This window comes from Arachis duranensis, unplaced genomic scaffold (genome assembly GCF_000817695.3).
Source record: "Arachis duranensis cultivar V14167 unplaced genomic scaffold, aradu.V14167.gnm2.J7QH unplaced_Scaffold_232525, whole genome shotgun sequence".
Taxonomy (NCBI): domain Eukaryota; kingdom Viridiplantae; phylum Streptophyta; class Magnoliopsida; order Fabales; family Fabaceae; genus Arachis; species Arachis duranensis.
Genome location: NW_026264851.1, coordinates 1,415,855 through 1,433,230, shown reverse-complemented (window position 1 = coordinate 1,433,230; position 17,376 = coordinate 1,415,855). Strand labels below are relative to the sequence as shown.

The following is a 17,376-nucleotide window of genomic DNA, read 5'->3' as shown; positions in this document are numbered from 1 at the left end:
TGAAATATGTATTTAAACGCATTTTGTGGTGGTTGGAAGAAAACCACTACAAACAATTAAATAATAATTCAACATAAGTAATATATTGCAGCGGTTTACCAAAACTGCCACTAAATGTAAAGTTAATTGCAATTCCACTTTCAACCGCCATGATATCTACCGATATTATTCATTATAAAACCACCGCAAAATTCTTGCCGCTATCTGTAGGAATTGTTTTAGTGGTTAGCTGCCAAAATCTTGTGCCACTAAAAAATTGGTCTTTTTTTTATATATGTATACAATTTTCATAATTATTGTTTAATTGACTGATTTAATTGACTGATTTAATGCTAAAATAAAAAATTAATAATAATAATAATTAACTTATTACTTTATCATTTTACATTGTTTAATAGATTTTTTCCCATTTTGACTTATTTTCATTATATCTCTCACTATGCTGGCTAATTTTTCTTTTTTTTTGGTTAATCACGATGGATATATAGTGATTTATCAAAAACACCCCCCTTCTTTGTTTTTCCTTTTTGGGGTACGTAGATAATGATCTTTGCACGGGAGATTTGGATTTTACAATTGTGCTTATAGCAAGAAATAAGATATCAAGCCATAAAACATAAAATTAATACTATAAAGGATAAGCATGAAGACCCAAAAAAATAAAAAAGAAAAGGATAAGCAAAATATAACAAAATTTAGAACACAATCATTCCAAATTATTTAGGATAATATACGGCGTTACATAAATGTAGATGTAGATACAAGATTTATACCTATAGTGACGCAAAGCATATTAAAGTTTAGATTGTACAGTTTGGACAAAAGAGACTTTTCCCACCTGCTCCAACTTCTTCCTACTCTTCATGTATATAAATATTGTTGCTCCGTACGTATCTTTTCACTCCACTATACTATTTTTCAATTAGCACTTGTCAACAAGCAAACCAGAAACAGATAGCTAAATTCTTCCACAACAATGGCCCCTACGCTAGAATAGCAGGAATTTTCCTTTCTCTCCTGATTATAATCATGGATGTTGTAGCTGGGATTCTTGGCTTGCAGGCTGAAATTGCACAAAAAAAGGTATGCTTCAAGCTATATATATACACAATAGATATTTTAAGGTTGTGGTTGGTGACGGTCTTGCGACATAAAATAAGTTTGCATGTTGCAATATTATTATAGGAACAATGCTACATAGTCAGCAAATATTATTAATTTTGGCGAACACTTGATCAATAGTATAATTGTTGTGTACTTGTGTTTGACAAACAGGGTCACCATGTAAACCTGTATTTAGTGGAGTGTAAACAACAAAGTCAGAAAGCCTTTCAAATGGGGTTCGCTGCATTGATAGTTTTGGGGATAGCCCATGCTATAGTCTGTTTATTGGCTGTCTTCAGTTGCTTTTGTTCTCGACAAGGCCTTGTCATGGCTTATTTTATCAAGCAAATCTCCATGGTTCTCCTGCTTTTAGCATGGTAATGTCTCTCTACCTTCATACCAATTCATTCAGAATTGCCTTATTTCTATTCTTCACTTTTTGTTTGACTAACTTGACTAATCCGTAGTAGATTTGAGATTTTGTATTTTGTGGAACTGACACCTTTGACGTGTTGGCCCAGCATAATAAAATGAGTATACAATTATTTACTGAAACCATATTTTTGTTGGTCAGGATTACATTTGCTATTGGAATGATCTTGCTGCATTTCGGGACAAAATCAAACCACCATAAAAAACGTTCTTGTGGATTCTCAGATCATCACTTCTTGTATATTGGTGGCATTTCGTGTTTTGTTCATGGCGCATGCTCAGCTTTGTATTATGGTTTTACCGCGGTCACAATTATTTAATTAGTGTGTAAGATAAATTCTAGAGTGCAGTGTGTTCAAGCCATTCGTGTTAGTTAAAGAAAAGATGCAACCTTTTTGGTATCTTGTATAGCTTTCACCGTGATGTTTATTTTTAGTTATTAATTAGAGTCAGATCCGTGCAAATATGGAGAGAGATAAATTTATTATACTATATAATATATTTTAATATTGTTTAAGAGTGTGTTTGGATGTAGGATGGAAAATTGAAGAAAAAAAAATAAGAACAAAGAAGATAAGAGGAAAGAAAATAAAAGGAAAAGTAGATTTTTTTTATATGTTGTTTGGATAAAGAAAAAATAAATGAAAAGAAAATAGAGAAAAAATTTTCATTTGTTTGGATGGAAAGAAAATTAAAAAGAGAGAAAACGAAAGTAAAGTAAATTTATGTTAATACCCTTTTTATATTATATATAAATTATACATTACTAATGTATTTAAGTTATTTTTTCAAAAAAAAAAAGAGTTATTCAACTTAACGTTCAAGATTTTAATATATTATTTTTATAAATATTTTTTTATTGTCTTTCTTGTTCAATGATTTTTAAATGCTATAACTTATTTTTTTGTCAAAAACTATATAATAAAATGATAACAAAAATAATAAACAACTCAAAAGTTCTATAAATCATTTTGTTATTGATTCTCCTTTCTTCTCCAGTTTTCTTTGCAAGTCATGGGTGAAAAAAAATTAAATGGCCCAAGCAATTTTTTTCTTTTTCATCTTTTTTCTCTTCCATCTAAACCACGTAAAACAAAGTTTTTCATTCATTTTCTGTTTAAAGATTTTCTTTTCTTTCATTTTTCACAGATCCAAACAATGTGTAAAGGTTAATTAAATATTATGTAAATTTATATTAAATTTAAAGTATTTTTTATTAAAAATATTTTACAAAATATTTATTTAATAATTTATATATAATTATTCAACTAAAATATAATACAAATTGGATTATAGTTTAGTATTTCAAAAATTTAAATTTATTTATTTTTAGAAAAAAACAAATTTTCTATACTAGAGTTTGTTTGTAAATAATTAAAGAAAAATATTAGAAAAAATGAATTAAAATGAAAATACTAAAAATATAATTTAAAATTATAAATTAATATTATAATCATGATATATTTAAATGTACCTAATAAAAAAGATATTGTGCCTAATCTAAACTTGTTTGGAAGAGTTTTCAATAATTGATATAAGAGATTAAGAAATACAATAATAATAATAAGAGTCTATGTTTTATAAACAGATTAAATAGTATGATAATAAGAGTCTTATACAATATGCTAATGAATTATAATTCAAATGAAACAATTATAACATTTTTAATATGTATATTTATTGTATTTAATTAATAATTTATATTTTATTTGAATAATAATAATGGGTAAGATTTTTTTAATTTTTAATTCTTTTTCTTAAAGATTATTGGCTAATTTTTATAAGATGTCTTATGTCTAGAAATACTGATTTAGCATTATTAAAAATAAATAAGATGGCTAAAATTTATCAAAAATGTTATTTGTACACTAAAATTAGTTATTAAAATTAGTCACCAATGTATTTATGTGTAAATACATGTGTGGTTTAATTTATTTTCAATATGTATTTGTATTCCAATATATATTTTATACTGGTGATTGATTTTAATGGTTGATTTTGGTATACATGTAACATAGTCCAAAATTTATTGTATAGAGAATTGATATTAACTTTTATAAATTATAAATAGAAAAATAGATTCGTTCTTTTACATCCGATAAATTTGCTGTAATTATGACGAAGAGATTAAATAGAAACTCGCCACAATAAAATATTTTTTTCTTATATATTTTTTAAAAGATTTCTTTTATATATATTAGCATCAACATAGATATTTTAATTTTTAGAAAAAGACTAAATCTTACCAAAAAATTTCTACTTTCTGCGAATAATAATCCTCGATCAAATATCCTAAATTTTGAACGAGGATTATTGACAGATATCCTAAATTGATATTTTTGTATGATATACTTGAAAAAAACATGCAATGACCAGGGAAAAAAAAAGTAAAACAAGAACAGATGAATTATACTTGTCAGATAAATCATCTAAAAATTTCTATAGTTAAAAAGTTAAGACACAAGGTTGGCTAATGAACTATCCTGTAGATAAGCAACAGGAATCAACAACATATAAAACAGGTCAATTTGAGCACTAAGAATTTATAACATCATGAAGCTTTTGCTCACTCCAATTAATATTAGCTACTTGAAAAAGGTTGCAGCATCATTCAACCAGATCCATCAAATTTTTAAGGGAGAAACCAATCAAGAAGTTAATCCATGTCCCTTCCAAACCCCCCTTTCCACTCATGCATGTTTTCATGAGGAACAACAATACTAAACATTTTGCATCTTCCACATCTTCTTTTTTTTTTTTTTACCAAAGATAAGGAGACTCGAACCCACAACCTCTGAAATGAGTATGAAAAGACTATGCTATTTGAGCTATAACTCATTGGCGGGGCTTTATCTTCTTGCATATGCATAAAACTTGCTAGAAAAGCTATCAAGGTAATAATAACCTCTTAATCTAATTATCATCCTCTTTCTCGTCCTCATCCTCATCTGAACTAGAGCAATGGATCCTGCGCGCTGCTATGGCCGGAAACAGTCTTCTATGCAGATCAGAAGGAGACTGCTGCTGAGTATTCGGAGATACTGGTGGCGACGACAAATTTGAAGCCTCTTTCTTATGAGAGATCTTCATTGGCTTCTGTGTTGTTAACTGCACCTCTTTGCATACTGTGTCCAACATTACCAAGAAATCACGAACAATTACAAACAATCTCAAACCTTCATCTTTCCCTGCTTGTCCATGGAAGTAATCTGCTGTAGCCTTCACTTCAGCCATGATCCTCTTCTCTTCCTCAGACAGCCATGACACTTGAGCTTTTGATTTGTCCACAAAATTTTCAAGGGAACGCTTGAAGTTGCTGTCTTCATCTATGCTCTTCAAATCATTGTTCAATAACTCCTCACTTTTGCTGAGTAACCGATCAAGTTTCCACACTGCAGCCGTTAGAGCATCGCCGTCTATAATCGCCGCCCTTTTAACATCTTCAAGTTCACTGCTTAGGCCTGAAACTACTTTAAGGCCAAGTCTTCGGTAGTGTTCTTCTGATTCTTGGCCAATGGAATCATCAACAGAATCCTCTGTTCCGACACTAGAATTGCTCTGCCTCGCTCTCTCTGTTCTCAAAGCTCTTACTCCCTCAGAACGTATGATCTCCTGAACCACAAAGTGTAGAAGTGTTGTCTTTCCATCGGTTCCTTTTACATCCGAAAGCTTCAAAAGTGTGTCAAGCTTGAAGGCTTGAGCGCCGCCACGATATGTTCCATCATTCAATCTGTTTCCTGTCTTGAGAACTGCTTCTAGTAGTTTAAGGAAGAGCCTACTTTTTCTTAGTTTATCACATGAAACCTGTTAGTCACAGAACATCTATGTTAGCACTTATAACTATATATGGTAATCAAATTCAAAATACTGCTTGAATCATAGTTTAGTTACCTCTAATGTTGAAAAGCACTCCTTGATGCTTGAGACCTCTTCTGGAAGAGTGAGCATGAGTTGTAGAGACTCGAGACGCCGGAAAGCGAGTGGAATGTCAACTAAGACCTTGAGAAACCGCTCTGCAGGGCCAAGTTGAGCAATGTTTCCATCAAATAACCTCAGCTTCAGTTCCTCATCTGTTGTTGGCGCCATCTTTATTAATGTTTGGATCAGCTCAACAGGAATCTCGCTACCTGATTCAACCAACAGATTACAGAATGTTCTAACACGGAAAGCACTAACTCTTGCTATATCATGAGCACTAAAAGTTGAAATGAACATAATATGATGATAAATAAAGACTAGAGAGTGAGTCACCTTCTCTAAGGGCATCAACAACTTCTTCTGTAGTCACATTCAAAGCACGTAAAAGAATTGATAAATTCTGTGCTTTCTTAGGATCAATAATCTGAATTAACTGTAATGAAGGTTCTTGTGATGGTGACTCTTTTCTATTGGGGTTGTTGCAGCCAAATAAAGACTCGATTTTCTGTTCATTGAACCTGTTAATTTGTCATCAAGATCAGCAAAAAAAGTTAATACAATTTTACTTCCTCATCTATGATAAATCCTGATTTTGAGATGACTTAAAAATGTTCTTACTGGAATGACCCTGCTCTGATCTCATGCCAGACCATTGCTTGATCAGGAGATGCAGCAACCTTATCCCAGAAAAATGGCTTTAGTTTCGCTTTCGGAGCATCTGCAGAATCCTCTTCTACATTACTAAGACGTGCCCGTGAAAGGATTTTAACAGGAGGGGCAGGTGGAGGCCTAACAGGTGCTTTTGGAGCCGGTGGGGGGCGAGGCGCAGCAGCAGGGGGTGGAGGTGGTGGGGGTGGTGGCCCTGCCGGCTCAGGGGCTAATCCTTCTGGAGCAGCACCTAATGGAACTTGTTCCTTGCTTTCTGATGATGAGGCCTCACCTGCAGCCACACCCAAACCCAAACCCGCACCAACACCCATACCCAATGAGGCATTGTTATCTTCCGGACTAGTGATAACATTCCCAACAATAGAAGGGTTCTTTGCATAGATTATACCATTTTCATTGGTATTAGAATTTCCCAAAGCAATAGACTTCTTTGAACCTGAAAGAAGAAAAACAAACATTGATTGAAGCAACCATGAATTGTTTTACTATCATCAATTCATCATCATATATCATATACTACTTGATTAGAAAATGCAGCACAGAAATTGTACCAGACACATCACTTGAGCCTAATACAGTTAAAGGCCTGTCATCTTTGTAGACTTTTCTGCTTTTCCTGATCTCACGATAGCATAAGAGCATGCCTACTATGATTATTATTCCTGATACAACCGAACCAATGATAATTGGTATCTTTCGTTTGCTATTATCCTCCTCATCAACTTGAGGAGGAGGAGGAGGGGGAGGTGAATCTGGTGGTGGTGGAAATAGCACATAAAAGTCTATAGGTGGAGAATTTGGAGAAGGAGAAATGGCACTTAGTGTTATCCCTTGAGGCGGAAGCGAGTTGGCAAACTTCTTCTTGACACGCAGTTTTTTGGGTGATGGAACAGGAACAGGTCTTGGTAGTTTCCTCTCACTCTGAGGTAACTTGTCAAGCAAGTATCTACCGCGATTGTCTTCGGAATAAAACTGTGACACTGACACATGATCATGCTCCTTCTCTTCTGAATCATGAGTTGGAGGATGTGTCCTTGTAATGCAATCTAATAAGTTTGTTTTTATTTCCAAGTCATAGTCCTTAATATCATTGTTCCTCTCTATCAATTCCTTCCTGCAATGTATCCACTCCTGCTCTTCCTGCATTAACCAACAATTGAAACATCACAATATTTGAGTTGATCTTAGATTAAGGTCTTCAAGAACCTCAGTGAATCTGTGAGGACTAAACCATTTATGCTTCAAACATCACAAATGCTAGCATGACATTTTAACTTACAAAAGAATAAGACAGTTCATAATATCTCATCCTATATTTCTTCATAATATTGATCACAAACATGACATTTATTTTTCCATAAAGAAAAGAAATAAATAAAGGAGAAAAATGGAAAGATAGAGAAAAATGCTAAAACATAAATACCTTAATTACAACACCATGATCTGCATAAAACTCTTGGGGTTTCCACAGTTTCCCTTCAAAGCCGATTTTGGCCAAGGCACAAAGAAGAAAGACAAAAAAAACAGCATAAACAGGTCTTGTAAACTTCATTGCTCCTTCCAAATTCACAAACGTGTAACTTCCAATTCATCTCATTGAGCTTGAAAAAATCCCTCTCCAACAACTCTCTTCATGAAGACAAAAGAACAAGCCTTGTCAAAGAGGTCCTTATTAATAATTAGCTTCCAAATTTGTTTGTTGCTTGTTGAAGAACACACCAAGGTAATTAAATTAGGGAATGCCCCTAGCTAGATCCTAGGAAAAACGCGAATGCCAAAATTTGATGATGGAGTTGAGCAAACGTATGAACCCTTTTTTTTATATATATATTTTATTTTGTTTATAACGTTAGAAGGTATGTAAGGTGAAACACCAACCCAACGAACGTGAAGCAATGCATGCTAAAGCAATAGAGCTTCAAAGCGCGTCCTTGAGATTCTGTTGAATTTTTTGGTGGATAAAAATTGTTTTTCCGCTATAGATTTTGATTAAAATTGAGGGTTTCAGTTCAAGGATATGCGTTGAAGAAAGTTTGTGGGAAAAGTTTGTTTTGTTTTCGGGTAAGGGAATGTGTCTTAGGATAGAGATAGAGAAACAAAGAAACAAGAAACAAACATTCAAAGCGGGAAGTTGAAGTCCTAACATACGAGACGTGGGGAGAACTATGTCTTTTTTGTTATTTACAATTTGGATAATGGACATTGGATATATATGTCATTCCCTATATTTCCTATCTTCTTATTCCGAAAATTGCTACTTGTTTTTTCTTTTTAGTTATTACCACTCTACTTCTATCTTACTACCTCTTTTTTTTAAGCTTGGGAAAACCTCCTTTGCGCATTAGGAAAAAATAGACATGCTGAAGATTTGTTTATGTTGGTTCCTTCAATATTAAAAAACTTCATCAATAAGCATAACTTCTACTATGACACTAGGAGTTATTTATAGAGTTGGTGGTGAGATATTTAGATAACAAAAATGTTCTGCATCCAAGTGATTTCACTAATTAAATTCAATCAAGTGATTTAGAATTATGCGATATTTATAACAGATTTTTAACGTAAATTTTCTTTTGTTCGTTTTTCTTCAATGTAAATGTTTTCTTTTTTTCTGATTTTTCTGTATTTTCGTCTGATTATTGTCTCTTTTTTCTTTAGATTTTCGTTTTCTTTTTCGCTTTTCTTGTGTTTTCTTTGGATTTTATTCTCTTTCTCTTTAGATTTTCGATCTGTATTTGTTTTTTTTGTTTTAAATCGAACAGTGTAATTAAAATCGTTTAGGTTTTACGTGTTTCAAAACAATGAATGATTCAAGTTCAAATCAGTTGAATGAGGGTGATTTGGATTATTCTTCTTAATCGAATCAAGTGGACAAGGTTTGGATTGTTCTTAATTTTATCTAGTTTCATTCTTTAGCAATTTTGAATTGAATGAAATTGAATGGAATCTAATACAATTGAATAACGTGATAATGAATAATTTCATTCTTCTTTGTTAAAATCTGTGTTGTTTATGAATTTGAATTTGGATAAAATGCACGAGTTTTTGAATTTATAAAATGCACAATTTTCAGTTCATTTGTTATTATACAATGGTATTGTTATAACATCTTTCAAGATGAGCTTTTACTGGAGCCAAGAAGAAAGAGATTTGATGATTTTGTGTTTTGCTCATACAATATTTGTGAATTTGCGTCAGAATTTAAGGAATTAACTGGAATTCTGCACTGCGTTTTTGATAATATCATGGCTAAGATGCAAGAATATCAAGTGAAAAGTAAAGATAAATATTCGTTATCTCATGAAGATGCTACGTTAAATGATGTTAACAACCTTTAAAGTCCCCCACGTGTTAGAACAAGAGGATGTCCCAAAAATAGATTGAGATCGAATATGAGAAAAAATCGTAAATGCTTCAAAGAAAAAGAAAAAGACAGCTCTAAGTGAGGTAACATTCAGGGGCGGAGCTAGATAAACCAAAATTAGTTAATATTTTAACAAGCAATTAAAAAGATTCAATCATCAACAAAAATATATCGAATTCATTTTTGAATCCAAATGAACCTCAAATAAACTAAAAAATGAACCGAAATTATTTAATGATGGTACCCAAAAAAATTAAGGAATAAAAACTTTGGTCAATACTTAACAGCATCATCAAGTGAACCTTAGTTAATTCACAAATGAACTAAAATTAGTTCAGATTTGAACAAACAGTAAAAAAAAACTCAATCGTCAATAAAAACACATCGAATTCATTTCTGAATCCAAATGAACATCAAATAAACTAATAAATGAACCAAAATTATTTAATGATGACACCAGAAAAAATTAAGGAATAAAAAATTTGGTGAATACTTAACAGCAGTATCAAGTGAACTTCAGTTAATTTACAAATGAACCGAAATTAGTTCATATTTGAACAAACAATCAAAAAGACTCAATCATCAACAAAAACGCATCGAATTCATTTCTGGATCCAAATGAACCTGAAATAAACTAATAAATGAATCGAAATTATTTAATGATGGCACTAGAGAAAATTAAGGAATAAAAAATTTGATAAATACTTAACAGCAACATCAAGTGAACCTCAGTTAATTCACAAATGAACTGAAATTAGTTCAGATTTGAATAAGTAGTCAAAAAGACTCAATCATCAACAAAAACACATTGAATTTATTTTCGAATCCAAATGAACCTCAAATAAATTGAGAAATGTACCTAAAATGCAGCACAACTACTACAGTTTCATTCGATCCCTAACTACAGAGAAAAACAAGAAAAAATTGAATAAGAGAAATTCGATCTACTAAATGAACGAACTCGATCGATCCACTAAACCCTAAACCAAACTAGTAGAAATGCGAATGAGAAAATTGAACATAATGAACAAGTAGTTTTGTCAGTATCTTAAGGAATTTTTATTGTTCTTTTTTGTGTGTGTTGTTGATGATTTCAAGTGCAGAATCAGATTTTTTTGTAGTTTTCATGGAGAATTTAAAAGAATTTTGAGAGATTTTCAGAGAGATTTCAAATTTCTTTGTTACAGTTTTGAGTGGGAGATGTAAATGGTTTTTCATATTAGAGCGTGAAGTGAGTGGTAACGTTTGTTTGGGTATTCGAGTACGTATTACACACTCTTTTAATGAGAATGGTTTTTTACTTTTTATTAGTGTTGGACCTATTTAGTTAGATTTAGATGTCAATAAAACTTAATTTATTATTTTTGTTTATCACTTAGCCATTAACTTAATTTTTTTAGTCTAATTCATTTAGTTTTATAATCTAATAATATTTTTATCTCATATTTTTAAACATTAATATCTAAATGATGACAAAAAAAATAATAAATTCTAATAATTTTTTGACATTCATATATATATATATATAAATATATCATGCATATAACATTCTTCAATATTCAAATTCTATATATTGTCGTTAATATAATAAAATGAAAGAGAAAAATGTAAAAGCACCGCTTGATTCAAGCCATGAATGGTGAATTACGAGGAAAAAAATGGGATATGACTAAATGACATTATAAGATATTTTATTTATTATTGTCAATGATGAAACTTGAATTATTTAGTTATTAATGATCCCATATAAAAATATGAGTTTAATTTTGATACACTTTTTATTAATTATATTTATTTTTTTAATGATTATTTACGAATTCAAATAAAATTTAATTGAATGTATTTACACGCACGATGTATTAAAATTAACTTGTGCTTGATTTTTAATTAGATTTTGATAATTTAAAAAGTTCAACGCAGTTTATAAAAATTGAATCTCTTTTTTGCAAGAGCTCATACCTTAACCCTGCAGTTCGTTCTTGGTGTAGTTGAAGCAATGCAATGATATAATCTTGAATTAAATTAAAGAACAATTTATAAAGCAAACAAGGGGATGTAGCTCAGATGGTAGAGCGCTCGCTTAGCATGCGAGAGGTACGGGGATCTCTTGCCATGGAATCATGGAAGTGGTTGTTAGTTTATTACAAATAATTTGGCATCTTTGGTCCCATATCTATAGCATTTAAGTAACATTCTCACAAATTTTCATAGACAGTACCATTAATGAACTATTATTTTCTTGGTGTCACTTGGCATATATGCTTAGCTATATGAATCTGATGTTATTTATTCCCTTTATGGTCGTGCTTAGCACTTGACAGATTTACAAGAATCTTAAAGCAGATCCAACTGCATGTTCCTAATTCTCAATATCAACACAACAAACAATACCTTTCCCCTTTTCATTCCCCCTTAGTCTTGGTTTCGGCGCTGCTTAAATATACATAAGATAATGGCTAGTATATCAGCAAGTACACCACTAACACCACCAACACTCATGTCTGTTTCTCTATGCCATGTATATGGCTTCACTGGCTTTGTTGCTTCAAGAAGAGCCTCCACTGGTATCTTTGCCTTTGACCTCACCATAGGATACATGTAATGGTTGTACTTCTCTGGCTCTGGACAATAATCCTGCAAATTTTCCAAAGCAATTAGGACAAAGCCTTTCACTGCTTCACTTCATATGTCACAAGGTGCTTACCTGCTCAGCATGCATCTTTCTCACAAAGGTTTTGAATATATCAAAATTTGTTTTCTCCATTAACTCATCTGACAAACGGAGGTATGTGACTCCATACATCCTCAGTTTTGGAGGGCCCTTTTTGTTGACACCATTTGGTCTAGCATTCAGAAGGATTTGGTTGTAAGCTGCACGATCATACCTTGCAAGCGCATTTTCCCCTGCAACTTCAAGCTTCTCCATCCACCCTCCACTTAGAACCTGCATGGAGATTATCCTATCAATCACAATTCACAAGTTGTCTTTTGGTTTCTGCAGAGAAGAACACATTAGGCTTCATTTGTAGATAGAATAGATTACTTGCTGAACAAGTTCCTGTGCACCACTTCTGGCATCAGGTCTTTGCTCAGAGTTCCTCATTTCAAGACATGTGAAATTGAAGAGAGCGTCATGCCGAGACAGCATCCTCGCTATAGGCCGGTATCCATCTCTATCTTTTAAGTTGTAGTATCCTGAAGTAAGCTCTGCTGCATGGCTTTCTGTTTTATACCACCAGTGAATTCCAGCTACCTATTTTCATAAGAAAATGTTATTAGGTGAATCATGGTTGTTGCAAAAGAGAATCAATTCTTGTTAGGTGCAAATTCAGTAGATATATTTCAGAGTTTACTTTTGCTGCTAACTTCAATTTGCAGCCTAGGAATGCCTTGTTGGCTTCATCAAGGATCTCATCACCATGGATCAGCAACTTGTTTGAGTACCATGTAAGAAAAAACTTCCCTTTCTCTGTTGTGTAGGTTCCATTTGATCTAAAGAACTCTGTTGATTCAGGTGTGTCATTGGATTGACCAGCATTATCAGGAAGATCCCATTCAGGATGACCTGCTTTTGTTGCAGCCTCTTTGAAATCAGCTTTTAGGTATTTGTCATAGCACTGCATGCATGGTTTTGGAGATTTATTCAAAGAGGGTATGAGAATTTAAAAGCTTAATCTTATTGATATGTATTGAATATAACAGAAAAGTCTAAACTCACCTGAAATTCTCCAATGCCAGGAAATACCCACCCCAGATTTCTTGAGTAAGAGGGATATCTGAGTTCTCCAGCAGGGCCAAGCCCAACTTCAACGTCTATCATCAGCTCAGATTCTAAAAAATCTTCCATGTTCTCTCTGAAGCTCTTCATGTAATCACTGTACATCTGCATCCAAACAAATTTAAACATGTATATATAAATGTAGTAGGCATTAGAGGTTTGCTTCATTTCATAGATAGAAATGAATGATTCTTCCTTCAAGTTAAAGAATAAAAAGTTCCTATTAAATCATGTTCTCCAAAGTCAGCAACAAATAGAAAGAATATGAGTAAGAAAACAAAAATTTTGAACGTGGTCAACCTCAATAGCAGTTCTGCCATGGAATAAAGGCCTATTGTCAACCCCAATAGACAAGCATTCCTTGTTCCTTATGCCATTGGGGTTGGTGTAGAAGATATCAGGGTCTGATACTCCGATTTCAAGGACCCATTTAGGGATTGGGATGGAAACGGAATCTCCCACATTGCCACCACACTGGTGAAATGACATTATGGCCTGTAACTTGAGCTTGCAATGTTGAACAAGTTGAAACAAGTCTCTATATGCTGACCAATCATACTCCTGAGGCCCCTTTGATTCCACAATGCCCCACCACACATCAACCATAACACCATCAACACCTGCAGCATGAAGCTCCTTCAGCTGTTGCTCAAGTCCTTCTCTATCTTCTAAGACATTGTCGTTTGTAACAACTCCTAGCTGGGAATAAGAACAAACACAAAGGAAAACATTAACATACATGTATGCTGCATTGTTATTTATATGTATATGTGGGATGACATTTAATTAAGGTTGTGACTTACAGGGAGCATGACATATACTGGTACATAATTTGCAAGCATTGGATCGTCGTAAGTAGTAGGTATTGGAGCCTGCATGATAACTGAACATGATTATTTTTTCAAATAATTCAATATCAACAAAAAAATAAAATAAAATAAGAGTCATGCTAGGGACAGCAACATTTGTGATTGGTAGCCATCAACTAGCCATCAATGATGATTTGATGGTGTGAGATTGGTGTGAGATTTCATCCAATAGCTCACATTTTTCTGCTGGTTACATGCTAGCCAAAATACAATAAAATTGCTGCCTCTAGACTTTTCCATAAAATAAAATTTGTATCTTACATCTTGGAAACTCAAATTTTAGAGTGTATTTGGTTTATTTTTTATTTTTATTTTCATTTTTAGTATACTACTACTAAATATATATTTTTCTTTCATGGTATAATTAAAAGACAAATTTTATATTTTCTTTTACTTCTTATTAGTTACTTTAATATCAAAAGTAAAAGATATATACACATAAATTGAAGTGTAAACCAAAATTTTCCAAAAAAAAGTGTACATAAAAAGTAATACATGTAATATTTCTTTTTTTTATTTCTATGATTCTGCAATGTGGAAAAAGGATAAAAAAATAAAATGGAAATAAAAAATAATATTCTATTATTTCTATGGATTTACTAATTTTTTAACAAAAATATAAATATAAAATAATTAAAAATAAAATAAATACTAAAAAATTTCAAAGATATATATATATATATCCCTAATATTTATGGATGTTGCATTTTTTTTTTGAAACGGCACTTTTTGGAATAAAATATCTTTTTACGCATTTTAATAAATTTGAAAAATAATCCAAACTTAAGAAAATAAAAACCATTTAAAACTTTTTAAAATTTAAAATTTAATAATTGAGGGACATATTCATATTTTGTTATGTTAGCTTAACAAGAGAATATGTAATTTTTATTTTTTATGGTCAGAAAAAAAAATCTCTTTGAATATCGGGATTTGATATGCTTAATAACAAATTATACTGCCAAAATTAATATACGAATTAATGTATTATTCTTACTATGGATTATGGAACAACTCCCAATAAAATAGCTTTAAAGTTTAAACCAACACTACCTTAATATAACTTTTTAATACCAAGAGTTAACCATTTTTACATTTCTTGATACTTATTCATCTAGTTGATCTTGTGCAAGGGACTTTATGGATAACATTAAACATTGGATCTCGCTAGAGAAATAATAGACTATTTGTACATTATGTACAATAAACTACTTTAAAATGGTCAATATAACTTGTTATGGATAAATAGATAATTATTAGGATAGTAGTTTACAGTTTAGATAGTGTCAATAGCCGATAGAACATTAGAACCGAAGATTTTATACTTTTTTAGTTTTTATCATTTGAAAATATGAGAAAAGAAATTAATCATTCAGCATTTTCTTTCCATTTTCATAATTTTAGCCTTAGACATAGAATTGACGAGCTATTTTTGGTTCATAACATGACCCCGTCCTCTTTGTTCACCTACGCAACCTACAAATTAGCCACTTCATGAAAACAAAAGTAGAACAAAACAAATAAATGGGAATAAGATGATGATGAGGTGGGGACATAATGGTCAATCAAACATGATATGTTATGGGCTAGCTTTAATGAAATTTTCTTTGGTCACGAAATAAAGCGAGAAGATAAGTTAACCTTAGAGTTAGAGTTGATTGAGTGGATACATAAATAATTAATAAAAGAAAAAACGAAAACCAAAATAAGAAGAAAAAGGAAAAAAAAAAGTGCACGTGCAAGCTAGGGAAGGTTGATAATAATGAACATGAACCATTCAAAACTCAGAGCTTGAAGACATATACACAGCACTATTTTCTACGGTATTATTTTATTACGGGAAAAGATAGACTGAATAAATGGTGGGTTTGTATTATATACCTTTGGTTCAGCAATTGCCGCTTTGAGTGCCACACCAACACCACGACCACGACGTCGACCACCACCTGGGTTGTTTTTCTTGACATACTCGCAATCCAATTTGAAGGCATGCTTTGTTGCCGTTGGCTTCTTTGCTGTGCCTACACGTTTGGCTCCTCCAACCCACCCTGGGATTCCCTCATACACATACCTTCCTCCAATCCCAAGCCTAATATTCCTCGTACCAATTCCACCTTGTACTAACCTTTCCATTTCTTCTTCACTTTCATCTACATATATATATGTTTTCTTGTTACATTACATTACACGAAACTCCATTGATGCATGGCAATATCGCAACGAATTAAATCAATCATGACAAAGAGACAATCTATGAATAATAATGAATGAGTCCAATATATATAGTTTCCCCCAATTACTCTCTCTTCTTACATATGTAGCACGGATATAATGCTAGTAGATAGACTAATGGATGGATATGATTGGGCTCTATTAAATCATAACTTTACTTAAGGATTCTTACGCAGAATAAATACTAATCATACTTTATAGGCCGTTTTATTAGGGGATGGCCCAAATCATGATCATAGCAAAGCCACAAAGAACCACATAGGAAGCCCAACTTCTTGACATACATTAGAAATAGAGTCCAATTTTTTATTGTAAGTTTTGACAAAATAAAAGCATTTAATGTAAGTTATTAATAAATTTTTGAAATAGATTATTATTTGTTTGAATATTTTTAATCAGATATTATAGGCTTTCAGTTTCAGCCTTTCACAGTTCACAAGCTGAGTAAGTTGGGGTTGAGTCTTGAGTGAAATTTGAGGATGAAGACAGGCTAGGAAGGTCGACGTGGCAGACATGCATGTCTGTCGAGCACGGTTCTCTATGGTATATCATTGACCATTCCCTTCTTTTAACGGTTCAATTGAACCCTGTGACCCATCCTCGTTCATTGTAGATTGATTCCTATTTCGGTATTTCCTAATTCCTATCCTACACAGCCCTGCGAGTGCGAGGAATGTCCAATTATTATTATTTTATTTTATTTTCCACATCTACTCCAATCCCATTTTTACAGCTAATATTTTCAGAAACTATTGAAAAAGGAACTTTATGCAGTAAAGAAACATAAATAATGCTCTATTGACTCTCTATTTTGTTAGCAGTCATTCAGATATCTTTGTGTAGCAAAAGAATCACTTTAATTTGTAATTGCGGCTTATTCTAATGGTTAATGCTAATAGCCAAAAAGCATGGTTAGCATCAGTTATATTATATAGTAAGTAACCACTCACTAAACTAAATAAATAAAGAAACCTCTAAGCGGTTAGTAGCAGCCAGCATGACAGTAAAGC

At 32.2% G+C, this 17,376-nt stretch overlaps 3 protein-coding genes across 3 annotated transcripts; 1 reads left to right on the top strand and 2 right to left on the bottom strand.

Annotated features, from left to right (window-relative positions):
* Positions 1 to 1,005: 1,005 nt before the first annotated feature.
* On the top strand, positions 1,006 to 1,856 carry LOC127744117 (protein VASCULATURE COMPLEXITY AND CONNECTIVITY-like). Its single transcript, XM_052256389.1, has 3 exons — positions 1,006 to 1,083; positions 1,276 to 1,481; positions 1,679 to 1,856. Exons 1-3 carry the CDS (start codon positions 1,030 to 1,032, stop codon positions 1,854 to 1,856), a joined length of 438 nt encoding a protein of 145 aa, XP_052112349.1. The 5' UTR covers positions 1,006 to 1,029.
* A 2,593-nt stretch (positions 1,857 to 4,449) lies between these two features.
* LOC127744116 (formin-like protein 3) lies at positions 4,450 to 7,675 on the bottom strand. The gene is made up of 7 exons (XM_052256388.1): positions 7,547 to 7,675; positions 6,675 to 7,263; positions 6,437 to 6,559; positions 6,073 to 6,394; positions 5,788 to 5,972; positions 5,428 to 5,663; positions 4,450 to 5,340 (listed from the first exon to the last, which is right to left on the bottom strand). The coding sequence occupies exons 1-7, from the start codon at positions 7,673 to 7,675 to the stop codon at positions 4,450 to 4,452; spliced, it is 2,475 nt and encodes an 824-aa protein (XP_052112348.1).
* Positions 7,676 to 11,711: 4,036 nt separating this feature from the next.
* LOC127744078 (beta-amylase-like) lies at positions 11,712 to 16,483 on the bottom strand. The gene is made up of 8 exons (XM_052256348.1): positions 16,016 to 16,483; positions 14,069 to 14,137; positions 13,566 to 13,964; positions 13,206 to 13,370; positions 12,841 to 13,104; positions 12,531 to 12,740; positions 12,192 to 12,431; positions 11,712 to 12,121 (listed from the first exon to the last, which is right to left on the bottom strand). The coding sequence occupies exons 1-8, from the start codon at positions 16,265 to 16,267 to the stop codon at positions 11,900 to 11,902; spliced, it is 1,821 nt and encodes a 606-aa protein (XP_052112308.1). The 5' UTR covers positions 16,268 to 16,483; the 3' UTR covers positions 11,712 to 11,899.
* Between the last annotated feature and the right edge of the window lie 893 nt (positions 16,484 to 17,376).